Source organism: Natrix helvetica (assembly GCF_964273705.1).
Source record: "Natrix helvetica genome assembly, chromosome: 11".
In the NCBI taxonomy this organism is placed as follows: domain Eukaryota; kingdom Metazoa; phylum Chordata; class Lepidosauria; order Squamata; family Natricidae; genus Natrix; species Natrix helvetica.
Genome location: NC_138562.1, coordinates 5,974,216 through 5,994,293, shown reverse-complemented (window position 1 = coordinate 5,994,293; position 20,078 = coordinate 5,974,216). Strand labels below are relative to the sequence as shown.

Sequence of the window (20,078 nt, the reverse complement as noted above, 5' to 3'; positions counted from 1 at the left end):
GTTGGTCTCTAGTTGCACAAGAGAACAAATGGGGAGGGAACCTTTGCCGCAGCGTAAAAGAATAATCTGCAAAGGAAGGCAAAAACTGAATTTTGCTAAAGCTGGAACTCTTTTAACAGAAACAGGAGCATTAAATGGCACTGCCGCGAAGCAATTGCAAAGAAATAATAATAATAATGGCAGAACTCAAAATATAATAATATTTCTCTTGCTTACCTAGTGTTGCAGGCAAAATGCCACTGGAGTTTGCAGGGTCCTTTTTCATGTTGCAAAACTTTCTTTGCACTCTCTCTCTCTTTGGATTCCATATTCCATACAGCCCCACCGGCACAGCTGCTGGCCAGATGTTATAGGGAGCTGCTGCAACTCCAAAGATGTAAAGGACAAGCGGTTCTTTGTCCCTCTCATTACATTCAGGTGTTTTGGTGTCGGTTTAAACTTTAAATCTGACATTAAATTCAAACTTGGCAACTTTTAAAACTGGTGGACTTCAACTCCCAGAATAAAAGTCAAACTTGGCAACTTTTAAAACCTGTGGACTTCAACTCCCAGAATTCTCAGCATTCTGGGAGTTGAAGTTCACAAGTCTTAAAGTTGCCAAGTTTGGGGACTCTGTAAAACGAAGTGTTTTTTTTTAAATGGAGCCCGGAATGCGTGCACCACATGGTGAGTCGTACGAGTCTATTATCATATCTCTACGAACATCCCGAGTCCAGGCATTTCCTGGTCTTAAGGCGACCCCCTTCGGCGATCTTTCGTCTCGGAGGTGTGGTAGCTCTCTCGGGGCCGTTCCAGCCGCCCTCATCTCTATGGTCGCTCCGCCTTCTCGTCGGCCATGAAGTCCGTTTTCGTGACGGTCGGCACCACCAGTTTCGACGACCTCATTGCCGCCGTGACGGCTCCCGAAGCAATCCAGGCGAGTCTTCCGACGCCGTCCTCGCACTCTCCCCCCCCCCCCGAACACCGCCTTTGAAAGCTCTCGCGCCGCGTCTCGGAGCGAATAGCTGGCCGCCGGAGGGCGGAAAAAGCGAGGCTGCGGTTTTGCGTCACTTCCGGTGCCTTTTCTAGGCGCCGGCGGGCCGCGTCTCTATGGTCCCTCTGCATTCCAAGCTGACTTTTTTTTGGCCCTTTTGAAAGTTTTCTTGCGTGGGAAAATCTGGTGGGGAGGGAGGGAAGTTCTCCCCCGAGTCCTCCCTTTGCAGCAATTGGCTCGCTCGGAAGAAAGGAAATAAATTCATAGGGGAGATTGGACTGCCATGTGTCAGAAATGGTGTAGGATCTTCTGCTTGAGCGGGTGGGGCGGTTGGACTAGATGACCTACAAGGTCCCTTCCAACTCTGTTAATCTGTTAAATCCAAGGGATCCCTCTCAAAATGACATTTAGAGTTCTATACAAAAGTAGTGCTGATCTCAGAATGAACATATTCATCTAATGGGAAAGGAACAGTGCAATTGCAGGGTGAAGGTAATGAATAGAATAGAGATTAGAAATGATTAGAACCGGATAGAATATGAAATGAGAACAGAATAGAATAGAGAATAGAATAGAATAATAGGGTAGGATAGGATATAGGATAGGATACAGAATAGAAGATAGAATAGGATAGAATATAGAATAGGAATGGAGAATAGAATAGAATAGAATTCTTTATTGGCCAAGTGTGATTGGACACACAAGGAATTTGTCTTTGGTGCAGATGCTCTCAGTGGACATAAAAAGACAAGATACATTGCTCCAAAATCATAAGGTACAACGCTTAATGATAGTCATAGGGTACAAATAAGCAATCAGGAAACAATCAATATCCATATAAATCGTAAGGATACAAGCAACAAAGTTACAGTCCTGCAGTCATAAGTGGGAGGAGATGGGTGATAGGAACAATGAGAAGACTAATAGTAATAGTAATGCAGCCTTAGTGAATAGTTTGACAGTGGTGAGGGAATTATTTGTTTAGCAGAGGGATGGCGTTCAGGAAAAAACTGTTCTTGTGTCTAGTTGTCTTGGTGTGCAGGGCTCTATAGCGTTGTTTAGAGGGCAGGAGTTGAAACCATTTATGTCCAGGATGCGAGGGGTTTTTAAATATACAACATTATGAATACATGAAATGGATATGTATAAATGGGGACATGAGGATAGGGACGGTAGGCACTTTGGTGCGCTTATGCACGCCCCTTACAGACCTCTTAGGAATGGGGTGAGGTTGACAGTAGACAGTCTCTGGTTAAAGTTTTGGGGGTTTGGGCAAAAAACCACAGAGTCAGGTAAAGCATTCCAGGCATTGACCACTCTGTTGCTGAAGCCGTATTTTCTGCAATCGAGTTTGGAGCAGTTCACTTTAAGTTTGTATCTATTGTGTGCTCGTGTGTTGTTGGGGTTGAAACTGAAGTAGTTATTGACAGGTAGGAGGTAGGATACTTTTGTGTACTACGCTCAGGTCAGACGAAAGATGGCATAGTTCTAAGTTGTCTAAGCCCAAAATTTGAACCCTGGTAGCATAAGGGATTCTGTTGTGAGCAGAGGAGTGGAGGACTCTTCTCGTGAAATATCTCTGGACTTGCTCAATTGTATTAATGTCCGATATGCAGTGCGGGTTCCAGGCAGATGAGCTGTATTCAAGAATACACTAGCAAAGGTTTTGCATGCTCTGGTTAGCAGTTCAATATTACCAGAGAAGAAGCTACTCAAGATTAGGTTAACAACTCTTAGTGCAATTGGCTCGCTCGGAAGGAGGCCGCCTGAATTGGCCAAAGAAAATAAATTCATAAATGCATGATTGCCGTACCTGGGTTTTGCAGAGTATTCAGAGGAGTCGTATTCACAGAATGTGATTAAAAAAAAATCAGAATGGCATTTGCAACTGTGCAATCAAAGAGCCACCTGTTTTTTATGTCCTCAAGTAGAGTTTTGCTTGCCAGTTTGCTTACAAAATGCAGCCCCCATCTTGACTATCTGGACCACACAATATCCCTTGATGAGTATAGTTCGACAGTTTGGTCTTCAATATATTTACTCAATAACAATCTTTGCAGATTTCCGTAGCTCTTTTAAATAATCTTACCTTACATAATGTATTTTATAAGCCAATTGAACTATTGTATCAAATAACTATTTATTTTATTTATTTATTTATTGGATTTCTAGACCGCCCCCTCTCCCAAAGGGACTCGGGGCGGTGTACAGTCAATGCAGATAAAAATACAATCATAAAACAATTAAATACATTTGGATGGAGGAGATAGGCTGTACAAGAAATAAATATATTCTAAAACCCTAAAAACATCCCCGATTAAAAACCCAAACCCAATTAAAATAAATCCCCGGGAGGTAAAACTAAGAAAGTGCCAGGCCAGCTGATTGAAATAGGTGAGTCTTTAACTTTTGACGGAAGGAACGGAGGTCGGTGGTGGTTCGAATGTCGGGGGGATGTCATTCCAGAGGGTTGGGCCCATCACAGAGAAGGACCTACTCCTAGGTGTCGCCCGCTGACACTGCCTAGCGGACGGCACCAGGAGGAGTCCCTCCCTGTGTGAGCGAATAGGTCGCAGGGACGTGTGTGGTAGGATGCGATCCTGCAGATATCTAGGTCCTATGCCATGGAGCGCTTTAAAGATAGTGATCAATACCTTGAAACGCACCCGAAAGGCCACAGGTAGCCAGTGCAGCTCGCGCAGGAGCGGTGTTACGTGGGAGTAACGTGTACTCCCCATGATAACCGGCGCGGCTGCGTTCTGAACTAGCTGCAGTCTCCGGATGCGTCCCAAGGGAAGCCCCATGTAGAGGGCATTGCAGTAGTCCAGGCGAGACGTCAACAGCGCATGAGTGACCGTGCGCAGGGCACTCCGGTCCAGTACGGGGCGCAATTGGCGCACCAGGCGAACCTGGTGGAACGCCCCCCTTGCCACGGCTGCCACATGGTCCTCCAGTGACAGCTGGGCATCAAGGAGGACGCCCAAATTGCGCGCCCGCTCCACAGGGGACAGTTGTTCGCCCCCTATGGCCAGCGATGGTGTCAGCTGGCTGAACCGAGGTGCCGGTACCCATAGCCACTCGGTCTTGGAGGGGTTGAGTTTGAGTCTGTTGTCCCCCATCCAGACCCCGACGGCTTCCAAACACCGGGACATCACTTCGACAGCCTCGTTGGGGTGGTTTGGGGTTGAAATGTACAGCTGAGTGTCATCAGCGTACAGGTGGTACTCAACCCCAAAGCCACGGATGATCTCACCCAGTGGCTTCACATATGCGTTGAACAGGAGAGGCGAGAGGACCGACCCCTGCAGCACCCCACAAGTGAGTGGCCTCAGGGACGACCTCTGCCCCCCTGTCAACACACATTGCTTCCGGTCGGAGAGGTAGGAGCCGAACCACCGCAAAACGGTGCCTCCGACTCCCATCCCCTCCAACCGGCGCAATAGGATACCATGGTCGATGGTATCAAAAGCCGCCGAGAGGTCTAATAGGACCAGGATAGAGGAACAACCCCTATCTCTGGCCCTCCAGAGATCATCAACCAACGCGACCAAGGCTGTCTCAGTGCTGTGCCCGGGTCGGAAGCCGGACTGGCGTGGGTCTAGATAGTCGGATTCGTCCAGGTGTCGTGGAAACTGCTGCGCCACCACATTCTCAATAACCTTCGCCAAGAAGGGGAGGTTGGAGACTGGACGGTAATTAGCTAGCTCCATTGGGTCGAGCGAAGGTCTCTTGAGCAAGGGTCTCACCACCGCCTCTTTCAAGGCGGTTGGTAAGTAACCCTCACCCAATGAGGCGTTCACCAGGCCCAGAAGCCAGCCTCGTGTCACCTCCCAGGCTGCCAGTACCAGCCAGGAGGGGCACGGGTCCATTGAACATGTGGTGGGTCGTAGCCGTCCACGCAACCTGTCCAAATCCTCGGGGGCAACAGAGTCAAACTCCTCCCAGAATGGTCTCTCAAGACTCGCTGTTGACGGCTCGTCTGGTCCACTGACGGAGGTCCATCCGTTCCGGATCTGATCGATTTTGTCCTGAAGATATTCCCCAAACTCCTCTGCTCTTCCCTGTAAGGGTGTCTCTCGCGTCCCCTGCGATAAAAGGGAGCGGGTCACCCGAAACAGGGCGGCAGGGCGGTTATCCGCGGACGCAATAAGGGCAGCACAATGTCTGCGCTTGGCCGCTCTTATTGCCACAAGGTAAGTCCGCAAATAGGCTCTTACCTGTGTTCGGTCAGATTCGGAGCGTGAGGACCTCCACCTGCTCTCTAGACGTCTCCTGTGGCGCTTCATCACCCTTAGCTCCTCAGTGAACCAAGGAGCCCGGGTGGGTCGATGCCACAGGAGAGGTCGCAAAGGCGCAACCCGGTCCAAGGCCCCAGTCGTCGCCCTATTCCAGGCAGTCACTAGGTCCTCGGAGCGGGAGCGGGACAAGGCTACAGGTATTGGCCCAAGCTCCGTCTGGAATCTATCCGATTCCATCAGGTGCCTGGGGCGGTACCAGCTTGTAGAGTCTGGTTCCGCCTCCTCGCGGTGGGGGATAGTGCCAGGGAAGTCCAGCCGGAGGGATGAGTGGTCTGACCATGACAGGGGCGTGATGACTAAGTCCCCTATTCCCAGATCACTCGTCCACTGTTCAGATACAAAAATGAGGTCCAGTGTGTGGCCCCCTTCGTGAGTGGGGCCCTGCACTAATTGGGTCAGGTCCATGGCCGTCATGGAAGCCATGAACTCCCGAGCCACCTCGGAAGCCGCTCCCGTTGACGGCAAGTTGAAGTCCCCCATGACCAAAAGTCTGGGAGTCTCAACTGCCGTCGCTGAGATTAGCTCGAGGAGCTCGGGCAGGGCTGCTGATGCATAGCGAGGAGCCAAGTATACAATCAGCAAGCCCCACTGCCTCCCTGGGCCCCAGTTCACACCAAGGGACTCACACCCGGGTATCTGAGGGACAGTGAACTCCCTCGGCTCTAAACATTCCCGCATAACCACCGCCACCCCACCACCCTTACCCAGGGCCCGGGGCTGATGGAATGCCCGGAAGCCTGGTGGGCACATTTCCACGAGGGGTAAACCACCCTCGTGGCCCAACCAGGTCTCCGTTATCCCTGCAAGGTCTAGCTCCCCCTCTGAGATCAACTCATTAATGAGGGGGGCCTTGTTGGTAACAGACCTTGCGTTGCAAAGCATCAGCCGCAGGCCCTGGCTCTGTAGCACCTGTCCACCTAGACTGCAGGGGTTGGTACAAGCGACCAGGCGTAACCAGCAGCCACGGTCTCCCAACCGACCTTGGGATCTTATCCTGTCCTCGCATCCCCTCCTCCCCACGACCGTTGTGATAGGACAACCCTCTGCTCTAGTGACCTTTATATTCCCCCCCTCCACCGCATCCCCGTCCTTCCTGGACTCACCTGTCTGTCCGGCACTGGCTCTCCTCCCGGTCTGATTAGCCCTCCCCCCCACCCTGGAACCCCCTAAAAAAGATAAAAAACATTTTACTAAAAATCCCCTTAGCTTCCGGTTCCTGCACCTCTCGGGGTCCACGAACCCGTCCTCGAGGCGGGCCCTTGAAAGAGCCAAGGGCCAAACCTGCGAGAGAGGGGCCTCTCGCAGGCGGAGCAAGTCTAACCTCGAATAAGTTATTATCAACAAAATTCCAGTAGGGGTTAAGGTGCTGTAGATGGTAAAAATAAGTCAGTATGGGGGGGAGGTAGAAGGCATTGGTCCCATAAGTCAATGTCAATGTGGGGGGTAGGAGGCATTGTCCTGGATAATTCTTCAGTAATGAGTGGGGGGGGGGGAAGCAGATGTCTAGATGATAACTAGGTACTTGGGGTTGCAATGGCCCTTCCTGTCCTTATTTATTCCCTTCTGAAAATTCTACAGCTCTTTAAAATGACTCAGTCTACAGTTTACATTCCACATTGGTGGCTAAAAGGCGATGCTTTGTCTCTGATTTAAGTGCATGCCTGCTGAGTTGATTGACAGCAAGGAAAGCAGGTGACCAGCCCATCATGCCATTTTAGATCATTTGATGGAGCACTGCGTTGCTTTTAGGTACGATGAGAATGAATGGGTGCGCCAGCATAGCCATTTTTCCCTCTTTCAATCTACAGTTGCCATTATTGGCTATTGGTTATACTAAGAGCAGCTGATGGGACTTATTTGTTTATTTTAGTTAGTTAGTTTGTCACCCGTGTACAAGAGAACAGGAATAAGAATTAACATGCATAAAAACATGGGAAATGGGTACAAATAAATGGGGAACATTAGCTTATGCACGCCCCCTTTACAGACCTTTTAGGAATGGGGTGAGGTGTACAGTAGACGGTTTAAGGTTGAAGCTATGGGGGTTTGAGGATGTAACAACAGAGTCAGGTAGTGCATTCCAGGCATTGACCACTCTGTTGCTGAAGTGGTATTTTCTGCAATCGAGAAAATATAGTCTAACGTATTTGGAAGGAACCAAGTTGTAGTCCTGCCTTAGGCATAAAGGCAGCTGGGTGACCTTGGGTCAGTTCCTATTTCTCAGCCCGGGGAAGGTGGCAGTGCCAAACTATTTCTGAAAAACCTTGCCAGGAAAACTGCAGGGATTTATCCAGTCCAGAAGTCAACATTGCTTTGAAGGCAATAAAAAAAAAACACCCGTCCCCCAAACCAATAATGTATTAGTAATAATTCTTTTCTTACAAAAGGATACAGAAGCACAGCTGTATTTTTTAATATATTTTTTATTTTATTTTGATATAAACAATCCATTTTCCATTAACCAGTGTATCGCCTGGGTATACATAGTTTGTGCCAACGTTCAAGTATACAATTTTATTCATAATTTAATCTCATCTTAACTTAATTTCCAATACCGTATCTAATATTATAACAATCCCATTGTAATTTATTTAAATCTATTAGTTATATGAACTATTAATACGCTTTCTATACTTTAGATAACTTCTTTTACTATTAGTTCTTATGTCTGTTTTCTAACCACTAATAAAAAGATTCCCAAATTGTATAATAATTGGTTTGTTCTTTCTCTTTGATAGCCAGTGTCAATTTGTTCATTTCTGCACATTCTAATATTTTCCTAATCACATTCTCCTCTGTGGGAATCTCTTCCCTTTTCCAATTTTGTGCAAATACAATCCTAGCTGCTGTTATAACATGAATAATCAAATATACATTTTCTTTACTATAATTTTCTGGTAAAATCCCTAGCAAAAATATTTCAGGTTTTAAGTCAATATGTTGTTGTATCATTTTTTCCCAACCACGAATGTATTTTAGTCCAATATTTTTTGAGAAGCACATTTGTAAATAGTGTGTCATGCACATTTTCTCCTCTTGGAGAGAGAAATAAATTCACCTTTGTAGCTTCTAATGCAGTGTTGGAGAACCTTTTCAGCACCGAATGCCGAAACCAGAATGCATGTGTGTGCATGTGCATGCCTGCATGCTGGCAAGCTCATTTTTGCATGCATGGGACTGCTGGAAACTGGAAGCGCAGCTGCCCAGTGTGCATGTGCATGCCGGCCAGCTCTCTTCTGTGTTCTGGTGCGCTGGGCAGCTGCTCCTCATGCATGCGCTCAGGAAACCGGAAAAGCAGCTGCCCGGTGCATATGTGCACACCGGCCAGTTGGTTTTCCGGGTTCTGGCACTCCCATGTGCAAAAAAACCCAGTTGGCCAGTGTGCATGCACGTGCCGAAACCCAGAACAGCATTTGGCAACGGCGCGCATGCCCAGAGAGAGGGCTTTGCATGCCACCTCTGGTATGTGTGCTATAGGTTCGCCATCACGGTTTTAATGAGTTTATATTTAATCTCAGTGAGAATATATGTGTAAGGGCTCCTCTTCTAACCTAAGAAAGTGAAGACTCTTGAAATGGAGTATTTCAAAAGGAACCTTTTATTAAGAAGAATGGAAGCCATTAAATTCAAAGCAACATCCGAATCCCCTTAGGCAATGCAATTCTACAATTGCAACAACTACAACTCTACAATTCTACAATTAAAGCAGTAGAGACCCCTCCCATTTGTCAGAATGCAGATTTTAGGCAACACGCAAGTGTGAAGGTGGTCCCTTTACCAGCTGCCCTGAGAGTCGACTAAACATACATTCCCGTGGCTGTCTTCGGTTAGACATTAAAGTGAAACATCCCACATGGCCATCATAAACATTCCCCCAAAAGGTGATGGGATCTCAAGGCACTTCGGAGCCAGGAAACCAGCTGTAAAATATCAGTTGTCACAGGCACTGTTAATAAATCGACTCCAAGGCCCCCCTCCTCCCAACTGAATGGCAGTATCACTTTTAGGGATCTGACAATATGTTTCTTTCTGATGCAGGCTTTACAGGATCTTGGCTGTCACCAGCTTGTCCTTCAAGTTGGCCGAGGCAAAGAGTGTCCAGATTCATTTAGCACAGCCACATTTACTCTGGAAGTGTTCAGATTCAAGAGCTCACTTTCCGAAGATGTTAAAAAAGCAGATCTGGTCATAAGCCACGCAGGTAAAGCATCTCGGTACAATCACCCAGCCTCTTTTAACCACCCTTTGCTCACCCTCATCGAAAAGAACAAAAACAATGTAGGAGGATAAGTTGTGGAAAAGTGGATCATTTATTTACATCCTTTATTTATGTGCTGGAATTTCTAGCATGTACACACTATTGAAACAGCGATGTCTGTTAAGTAATTAAGCTCCCCATTGGGAGAGCGAGTATGCAGAGAAGCGTAATGAGAGTGATATGGAAGAACATGCACAAACCAGCATACAGAGACACTGAATAGTATAAAAATATAGTAGTTTACTATGTAGAAATATAGAAGTATCCAGAGTCCGGTTGACAGTCCAAGTCATACACGGTGCAGTCAGTCAGTTATCTATATTCTCAGTTTAACACACAAAGTAGCTAAACAGTAACAAACCACAATACCTCAGTAAACACCAACCAGCTTCTAACAAAAGCAGAGAGAGAGATAACAGCCATTCTGGCTCCCTCTTATAGCTGCTTGAGGTAACAAACCAATTACATCTCTCTCTAATATTTAAAGTAACAGTAAAGTAATAATAGCTTAATATACATTGCCAAGCCAAGCCTAGGGTTTCATCCCTAACAACATCCACACTGGTTTGGCCATGTCGTGAGAATGGCCAATGGTCACATTCTGAAAGATCTCTTATATGGAGAATTAGTGCAGGGAAAGTGCCCCAGAGGGAGATCACAGCTGTGATATAAGGATATCTGCAAAAGGGATCTCAAGGCCTCTGGACCTCTGAGCCAGTGGTGGGTTGCAGGCAGTACGCCCCGGAAGCCTGCCGGAAGCAGCAGCCACAGTACCGGAACGGTGCTTTGGAGGGCCCGCCTGCCCGCCCTCGTTCCTTACCTGTGTTTGAAGGAAACGGGCCACCTGCGCACATGTGCACAGCGTACAGCGCCTGTGCGACACTCCGCCGAGCAGCTGCAGCGTTGCATGCAGTGGGTGTGCATGTGTGCGCAGAGCACGTGCCCATGGTGCACGCCCGGCTCCCATTGCAGCATACCGGTTGCAACGGGAGCCGAAACCCACTACTGTTTTGATCGTTCAGCTTGGAGGCTAAAGATGTAGCATGGCCTCCTCCTATTTGAAGAGACACTTGTCCGGCAGGCCGAGGCAAAGAGGAAGTCCTGGAACCAGCGAAATCTGGGGGCTGCGCAGGGCACAGAATATATCTGCCCGCAGTATGGAAGGGATTGCCTCTCCCAAATTAGCCTTTGTAGCCACACCAGATGCTGCTTTAGGACCTCTTTCCAGAGCAAGATACCATCGTCTTTTGAGACTGAAGGATGCCAATGACGAGTATTTATGTAGAGTACTGCGCCCTGGAAACAAATGTGAAGGTTGATTCAAGGGAGATACAACTATAGAAATTGTATTGTATTTATGGTCAGTGAGCAGTTATAAACAGTCATGAAACAGTCATGAGAGGCTGCCAGAGAGAGGAGGGGGTCAAGCTATTTTCCAAGGCACTTGAAGGCCGGACAAGGAATAATGGATGGAAACTGACTAATGGGGGATTCAACCTAGAAACAAGGAGGAACTTTCTGACAGTGAGAACAATCAACCCATGGAACAGAAGTTTCCTTCGGGAGTTGTGGGGGCTTCATCACTGGAGGCTTTCAATACAATACAATACAATACAATAGTAGAGTTGGAAGGGACCTTGGAGGTCTTCTAGTCCAACCCCCTGCCTAGGCAGGAAACCCTATACCGTTTCAGACAAATAGCTATCCAACATCTTCTTAAAGACTTCCAGTGTTGGGGCATTCACAACTCCTGGAGGCAAGCTGTTCGAAAAGAGACTGGACTGCCATTTGTCAGAAATGGTTTAGGATCCCCTGCTTGAGCAGGGGGTTGGACTAGATGACCTACAAGGTCCCTTCCAACTCTATTAATCTGTTAATTCTTCTCATTTAATCCAATTTCTTATTATCCATTTTATTCCATCAACCCATTTTTGCTGAACGGGTGCTGCTATGTCAAGTGGAATGATCTGCTTCTGGTGCTTTTGCTACAGGAGCAGGCAGCTGTTTGGAAGTTTTGGAAGCTGGGAAACCTCTCCTGGTTGTGATCAATGACAAGCTTATGGACAACCATCAGTTGGAACTGGCCAGGCAGCTGCACAAAGATGGACATCTCTTTTACTGCACAAGCAGGTATGGATTTTCCCAACATCGTTGGTTGCCGCGCAGATGTTCTTGGCTCTTAAGTCAAAAAATGAAGGAGCAAAACAGCTGCTTTTTGTGTTTTTAATTTGATTGTTGCTGAGGAGGGTCCTTTAGTTATCTTAAGTTCTGAATTAAGCAAGATAGAGAGCTCTTGTTTGTGCTATTGCCACGGGGTAATTCCTTTACTTTTTATTTCCTTTAAATATTTTATGCACCCTTAATTACTTTAATAAATAGTTCAAGATGGCGAATACACATCCTTCCTCCTCCTATTTTCCCACAACAACACCCCTGTGAGGTGGGCTGAGGAAGAAGAACTGGCTCAAAGTCACCCAGCTGGCTTTCATGCTTTCTGGGAACAGTTTTGAACCAGAAATCCAGCGAAGGTTCTTCTAAACCAGTGGTACGATAAATGTCTTTGACCTGAAATATTATGAAGAACCGGAGCAATATATGAACTCTTAATATTCTATTATATTCTATTATAGAATATTCCATTGCAGTGATGGCTAACCTTTGGGTCATTGCGTGCTGAAAGCGCGTGCGTGCCCACACCCAGAATGCAATGCACACATGACACCCCCGTGTGCCCCACCCCTTAGGCGGGTTTGTGCAACCCCTCCTCCTGCGCATGCGTGCGTGCCCCCCCCCCGCACCCCGTTTTGGGCCTAGCAGGCCTTCCTGAAGCCTCCTGGGACCAAAAACGGATCGTGCGGAGGAGGGCGCACCAAACCTCCCTGTGCCCCGTTTTGGGCCTAGCAGGTCTCCCTGAAGCCTCCTGGGACCAAAAACGAACCATACGGAGGAGAGCGCACTACACTTCCCTGTGCCCCATTTTGGGCCTAGCAGGCCTCCCTGAAGCCTCCTGGGACCAAAAACGGATCATGTGGAGGAGAGCGCACCACACTTCCCTGTGCCCCGTTTTGGGCCTAGCAGTCCTCCTGAAGCCTCCTTGGACTAAAAGCAGACCATACGGAGGAGGGCGCACCACACTTCCCCGTGCATCCCATTTTGGGCCTAGCAGGCCTCCCTGAAGCCTCCTGGGACCAAAAACGGATCGTGCGGAGGAGGGCGCGCCACGCCTCCATGTGCCCCGTTTTGGGCCTAGCAGGCCTCCCTGAAGCCTCCTGGGACCAAAAACGGAGCCCACGTGACTCCCCCCCCTGCACATGTGTGGGCGTCTCCTGCACGCGCTCCACCCCCCACGCATGCGTGGCAGAGACCCAAAAATCGGCTGGTTGGCAGGAGGCGCGCATGCGTGGTGGAGCTGAACTGGGTGACGGCTCATGTGACTGCAGAGTGGGCCACAGGTTCGCCATCACGGTTCTATTGTTGAGTCACTGACGGCTTTTCAGGAGGTGTATTTCCTAACTAAACTGGTAAATTTTCTCATTCATTTGGTTCAGTTTTTTTTTTGGGGGGGGGGGAGAGAAACGCTTTTCAATTTTGTCTGTATCTGTCACCCAACATTTTTGAGCTATAAGTGCTGAGTCCAGATTTGCCAACTTCTTATATAGTCTTTGGCATAGAAAATAGTAGTAATACTATTTTCTACTACTAGTAGCTGGGAGCTGTCCGTGGTACCCATTCTCTGGACTTTCTTGGGCGTCTGCTTTCTTGTGGGCACATCTCCTTGTCCATGTGGAATGAATGCTCTGCTTGCTGATCATCGCACAGATGATTTCATGAAGATCTCTTCTGCTTTTTTTTGAACTGCTTACAAGTAAATGACTGGAAAGGAAAGTTCCAAGAGATCCAGTTGATTTCTTGCAACCTAACAGCCAATTTGGTTTGAAGCGATGCCAAGTCCTCTGTGCCATGATGTGAGGGCCGAAGGTGGCAAAGCTGAAGGTAAAAAGCCTGGGACTATATTAGATCATTACCAAAGCAGTCTTGACACCCATATCAGAGAAATGAGCAAGAAGTTTGTTATCACATAAACGGTGGAAGAAATAGACCAGGGGTGTCCAAACTTGGGAACTTTAAGACTTGTGGACTTCAACTCCCAGAATTCCCCAGCCAGCCATGCTGGCTGGGGAATTCTAGGAGTTGAAGTCCACAAGTCTTAAAGTTCCCAAGTTTGGACACCCCTGAAATAGAGGTTTGGTTTAGACCTTGGGGCTGTAACATAGAGATGGTTTGATTTGTAGCTTCTGCAGTAGCAGAGAAATTATCAGAGCTTCATTGTATAACTAGTTAGAACAGAATAACAGAGTTGGAAGGGACCTTGAAGGTCTTCTAGTCCAACCCCCTGCTTAGGCAGGAAACCCTACAGCACTTCAGACAAAAGGATATCCAACATCTTAAAAACGTCCGGTGTTGGAGCATTCACAAACTCTGGCACAGGTTAATGCTGACATTGTTAAGAAATGTGCAGGAGTGGAGCTGAACTCAGGATGAACAGGTTCATCTAATGGGCAATGAACGGGGTAATAGCAGGGTGAGGGTAATATATCAACAGCCATATAAGTGGAAATCAAGCTAGTTGAAAGTGGAAACAAACAGGTAGTTTAAAAGAATAGCAGCAGCACTTACATTTATATGGAATGGAATGGAATGGAATGGAATGGAATAGAATAGAAGAATAGAATAGAATAGAACAGAACAGAACAGAACAGAACAGAACAATAGAACTGAACTGAACTCTTTATTGGCCAAGTGTGGTTGGACATGCAAGGAATGTGTCTTTGGTGCAGATGCTCTCAGTGTACATAAAAAGACAAGTTACATTCGTCAAGAATCCTAAGGTACAACACTTAATGATAATCATAGGGTACAAATAAGCAATCAGGAAACAATATCAATATCAATTGTAAGGATATCAACAACAAAGTTACAGTCCTGCAGTCATAAGTGGGAGGAGATGGGTGATAGGAACGATGAGAAGACTAATAGGAATAGCAATGCAGCCTTAGGGAATAGTTTGACAGGAGTGAGGGAATTATTTGCTTAGCAGAGTGATAGCATTCAGGGAAAAAACTATCCTTGTGTCTAGTTGTCTTGGTGTGCAGTGCTCTAAAGTATCATTTTGAAGATAGGAGTTGAAACAATTGATGTCCAGGATGTGAGGGGTCTGTAGATATTTTCTCAGCCCTCTTTTTGACTCGTGCAGTGCACAGGTCCTCAATGGAAGGCAGGTTGGCAGTCATTGTTTTATTGTAATATATCACCCCATAGTGTTTTACAGCCCTCTCTAAGCCGTTTACAGAGCCAGCTTCTAGCCCCCAACAATCTTGAGTCCTCCTTTTACCCACCTCGGAAGGATGGAAGGCTGAGTCAATCTTGAGCTCCGTCAGGATCAAACTCCTGGATGTGGGCAGAGTTTGCTTGCACTATAGGTAGAGTCCTTGCCTTTTGACCACAATTGAACCCCAAATCTCTGCTGTTCAGCGAGACATTTGTTCAGTGAGTTTTGCCCCATTTTACAACTTTTCTTGCCACCGTTGTTAAGTGAATCAGTATAGTTGATAAGTTGATAACCTGGATGTTAGTGAATCTGGCTTCCCCATTGACATTGCTTGTCCAACGGTTGCAAAAGGGGGACCACATCTGTCATGAGTAGCCAAGCATCTGAATTTTGATCACGTCATCCTGGGGATGCTACAAAGGTCCTAATTATGAGAAACAGTCATCAGTCACATTTTTTTCAGTGCCATTGTGAGTTTGAAGGGTCACTGAATTAACTGTTTGTAAGTGGAGGACTTACACTGTTTGTAAGTGGAGGAGTAGAAGGGACGTGGCAGCTCAGTGGCTAAGATGCTGAGCTTGTCAATTAGAAAGGTCAGCAGTTCGGCAGTTCGAATCCCTAGCACCGCATAAACAGTGGTTGGTTGCTCCTGATTCAGCCCAGTTCAGCCAAACCGGTAGTAGCGGTAGCAGGAGGCCCCGCCCATCCACTCTGATGCTTCTGCACACATGCAGAAGCATTGTGCGGGAGCGTGCGGGAACGTGCCCGAACCAGTAGTAAAACTATTTGCAACCGACCACTATGCATAATGGAGTGAGCTCCCGTTACTTGTCCCAGCTTCTTCCAACCTAGCAGTTCGAAAGCAGGTAAAAAATGCAAGTAGAAAAATAGGAACCACCTTTGGTGGGAAGGGAACAGCGTTCCGTGCGCCTTCGGTGTTTAGTCATGCCGGCCACATGAGCACGGAGACGTCTTTGGACAGCGCTGGCTCTGGGGCTTTGAAATGGAGATCAGCACCGCCCCCTAGAGTCGGGAACGGCTAGCACATATGTGCTAGGGGAACCATTATCTTAAGTGGAGGACTACTGTCTTCTAACCACCATGCTATTAGGACTCAGAAGGAGAATTGGTAGGAATGATGCCATCATGGTGAAGCAAATGGGTTTGGAGAAGCAGTACCCTTAGGAGAAATAAGAGTTAGAATTGATTTAAAATTGACAAGCATTTGTGCACTTCTCAGACACGCTATAGTACATCCAAAAGGGAAAGCAAAAAAAGATAGACCACTGGATCTTTGGAACTGGGTTTGTATAACATGCTAGGCTAAAATGAGGCTGGATAATTTGTGCTTCAGCCCGGTCACGGTCCCAGTGTGTTACATTACCTAGGCCAATGATGGCAAACCTTTTTTGGCTCGCGTGCCAAAAGAGGGGGGAGCGCAGGGGGGTCATGCATGGGCGTCCCACACCCATAATGCAATGTGCAACACACACACCCAGTGCGCATGGGTGCATGACAGGCACAACCCCCCCATTTTAGCATGCTTTTTTTCGCCCTCCCCAGGTTCCAGAGGCTTTATAGGAGCCTGGTGAGGGCGAAAAGAGCCTCCCCACCCCAGAGGCCCTCTGGAGGCTTCTGGAGCACAAAGAAACGTCCCTATGGGCAAACCGGAAGTTTGGGAATGGACTTCCGGTTTGCTCGTAGGGTCATTTTCCGTCCTCCGGAACTTTCAGGGAATTCTCCAGAAGGTCCCTGAAGGCTCCGGAGGACTAAAACCGGCCCTACGAGCAAACCAGAAGTCCTTTCCCAAACTTCCGCCATGCACGCTGGCCAGCTGACAGGGCAACGCCTCGCGTGCCCTGACAAATGACAAATGACAGGTGGCACGCGTGCCATAGGTTTGCCATCCCGGACCTAGGCTGCCACATTAAACCAGCATGCATCTTTTTCATTTATGTGAACACATTGTGTTCAGGACACTTGAGTTTTTGAATGTAACTGATAATGTCTTAACTGTATTTGGTGCACTATTTTAAAATCATGTGGAGAATATAAACAGTGTGCATTGTTTTAAAATAATTCATGAGGAGCAGTCTTTGTATGCTAGACTCTATTTACGAATGGAAAATGTTGATGAATCAGGTATCTGCATGTGGAGACATGGTGTAAAATACTATTTCTGTTGAAGCTGATGAGGCGGGAACTAAGGATTCTTAAGCCAGGCAGAACTGATATGTAAACATGGAGCGAGAGCATTTGGCTTTCAATCCAAAAGTGCAATGTCTTGAAAAACGAGGAGAAAAGGCCTGGAAATTGAATGCTAGAGTGTACCATATTTTTCGGAGTATAAGACGTTCCAAAGTGTAAGACACACCTAGCTTTTGGGGAGGAAAACAAGGGGGGGAAAATCTGCCTCTGCCTCCCAGCAATTTGCCTCCTTGCAACAAACAGCAAACAGTGCAGACGATATACAATGTTTGTAGTGTTACATTTCAGACTATACTTGTACAGATGCTGTTAAAATTGATGTGGCTTTCTGGAAGTATAGTTATTCTCTGCTATTTAAAAGAAGATACAATAGCACTGGGTCTCTTCAGATCAAGCATTTATTTTAAAAAGCTTCTTCATTTTGTTAAGCTGTCTAGAACAATAATAAAGCAGTCTTTAAAAAATATGACTAATAATTTGAACATTCTATAGTCATTTATAGTTATTGACTTACCTCCTTGCACCAAACAGCAAACAGCCTGATTAGCAGAAGAAGAAAAAATCTGCTTCCGCCAGCAATTTGCTGCCTCCCCGATCATCAGCTGTTTCAGGCTGCCGGGATTGCCATAGCCTATTGCCGCTTCTGCAAACCCCATTTTCTCCGTTTGCTGCAAGGAGGTAAATTGCTGGGAGGCAGAGGCCAAAGGGTGAGGGACGGTGAATGGGTGGGGCTACATTCAGTGTATAAGGCGCACCCAAATTTTCACCATCTTTTTGGGGGGAAAGGAGCGTCTTATACTCCAAAAATATGGCAATTCACGAAGAGATTGATTCCTAGCTTTCTTGCATATACTTTTCTTTTCTACAATAAATCAGCTTATCTTTTCAGAGAAATTTTGATTATGTGGTGCTGAGTTCCTGGATACCTGAGATTTCTTTCTATAGCTGATGTGAAGTCTTACAGTATCAAGTTGACCACATAGTCCAAGACTATATGATACGATAGCTTCATTGATAAATCTATAGGCCACATCAAAGCACAATGTCTAAACACATACCGCCAATAAAATCTTACACAAACAATTTAAAATAAGAGTAAGGTAAAATACAATAGTCATAGGATAAAATACAATTAATTTAATACATAAATATATAAAATAGAATAAAGTGACATAAAATTATATTTCGGTGTCACCCCTGCAATCTACCCCAATCAGTCCCACATATGCAGATCTCAACCGAACCATTTTGTTTTAAGGACTGTGCTGTGTTAAATGTTATTTTCTGGTTCTGGCCTCACATAAGGGAAGTTGTTTTGATATGGGGATCCCAGTGGGTCCTTTGTTTGGTATATGGACCAAGGTACCTGTCTCTCACCCCCTTATACAAGCAACAATCCAATAGCATGTGAGCCAAGTCTTCTACCTCTGCTGCTCCGCAAATGCAGAGGCGCTCATTGTAGGATATAGAGTGGAATCTCCCATATCTGACTATTGTGTCAAGCCGTTCGAATCTCACTCGCGTAAATATCTCCCTAAGATGATTTGGCTGTTGTAACTTCAAATAGCTGTCTACTTGAAAAGTATGTTTGTATTTGCTCAGCCATTTCAGCTTACCCACCATACTGAGGATAGCTATATCATTGTGTGCTTCTATATCCTTAATTATTTGGGCAGCTCTTTTTTTGACTATAGACCAGTGGTGAGTTGCAGGTGGTATGCCCCGGTACATGCTTACCGGTGCCTGCCGGGAGCACAGGGTACCGTTCTGGTATGATGCTCCGGAGGGCCCACCCGCCCGTCCGCCAACCCTCCTTATCTGTATTTGAGCTCTTTCTGCACACACACACGGAGTATATGGCCCTTGCGCAACGCTCCATCAAGCAGCTGGAGCGTCGCAGAGGCGTGACGGAGCGTCGCAGGAGGTAAGGACGCCTGCGTGCGCTGCCCGTGTTCATATGGTGGACACCAGGCCCCGTTGCATCATACTGGTTGCAACGGGATCTGGAACCCACCACTGCTATAGACTATAGGAAAACCAAGATACAGATTCGAGAAAAGAAGTATTTCATGGTCATTTTGATAGGTTATGATGATTGTTCCCTTTTTCATAGGACTCTTGTGGAGATGCTCAAATCGATGGACTTGTCTACTCTGAAGCCATTTCTTCCTGGACAACCAGAAAAATTTGCTACCTTCTTGGACAGCGTGATTGGCAGTTAACTATGTGGGTTTCAACAAGAGAGGTGCCGTAACCGAAACTGAGATAAGATCTATGCAAGTTTGCCATAGTGTTTGTCACCTCCAATGAAATTGAGAATTAAAGCTTTCGTTCAGCCGATTCACATTTTGTGTGAAACCAGCTGATGTTTTTATGCAGCATCTTGTAAACCTCAAATGGAGATGAGACTATTCTGCCATATAAGGCAAAGAGGCCCTTGTCTTGGTTGACAAAGTGGGCAAAGTGCCAAAGCCAATCTGTGTTACGGTAATTATGCTTTGTAAACTCAGTCTCCTTCAATAAACCATGATTAAGCAGGAGGCTTTCCCACGGTACACGAACCAAGCATATGGTTTTTTTTTTAAAAAATTAGGCAATCATGGCTTGTTCAGTAAACCATAATGATCAATTTAATGTTTCCTTTATAAATGTATCACTTTAATATGAGTAGCCGAGAGTTCCCCATGCTATTTAAATGTCTAAATCCTGACATCATTATGCATGAAATTATATAAATTCTGTGCAATCTATAAAGTCTTCTCTTGTTAAATATGCATGTACTGTAATTCTTCAGCCTGTTCACATTTTCGCAATTTGATTTGGATCTTTTTTTTTTGTCTTGGAGGCCATCAGCCCCACTTTGTGGTGGGATCTCTGAGCAGGTCACTTAGTTGGACTATTGCTCAGATTCAGAGATGGGTTCCTACTGGTTTGGCCAAACCAGTAGTGGTTTTGCAGCCTGGGTCGCTGGAACCAGCAGCGACCTAGGCCTGCCATGCCCCCGAACTGGTT

General features: G+C 46.5%; 1 protein-coding gene across 1 annotated transcript; it reads left to right on the top strand.

The window, feature by feature from the left end:
• Positions 1 to 747: 747 nt before the first annotated feature.
• On the top strand, positions 748 to 19,646 carry LOC309397744 (UDP-N-acetylglucosamine transferase subunit ALG13-like). The gene is made up of 4 exons (XM_081964039.1): positions 748 to 916; positions 9,310 to 9,472; positions 11,521 to 11,659; positions 19,180 to 19,646. The coding sequence occupies exons 1-4, from the start codon at positions 836 to 838 to the stop codon at positions 19,286 to 19,288; spliced, it is 492 nt and encodes a 163-aa protein (XP_081820165.1). The 5' UTR covers positions 748 to 835; the 3' UTR covers positions 19,289 to 19,646.
• The last annotated feature ends 432 nt before the right edge of the window (positions 19,647 to 20,078 follow it).

Coding starts and splice junctions, on each gene's coding strand:
- LOC309397744 (XM_081964039.1), top strand. CDS start 836: ATGAAGTCCGTTTTCGTGACGGTCGGCACCACCAGTTTCGACGACCTC. Junction 917..9,309: donor CGGCTCCCGAAGCAATCCAG/GCGAGTCTTCCG, acceptor TTTCTGATGCAG/GCTTTACAGGATCTTGGCTG. Junction 9,473..11,520: donor TCTGGTCATAAGCCACGCAG/GTAAAGCATCTC, acceptor CTTTTGCTACAG/GAGCAGGCAGCTGTTTGGAA.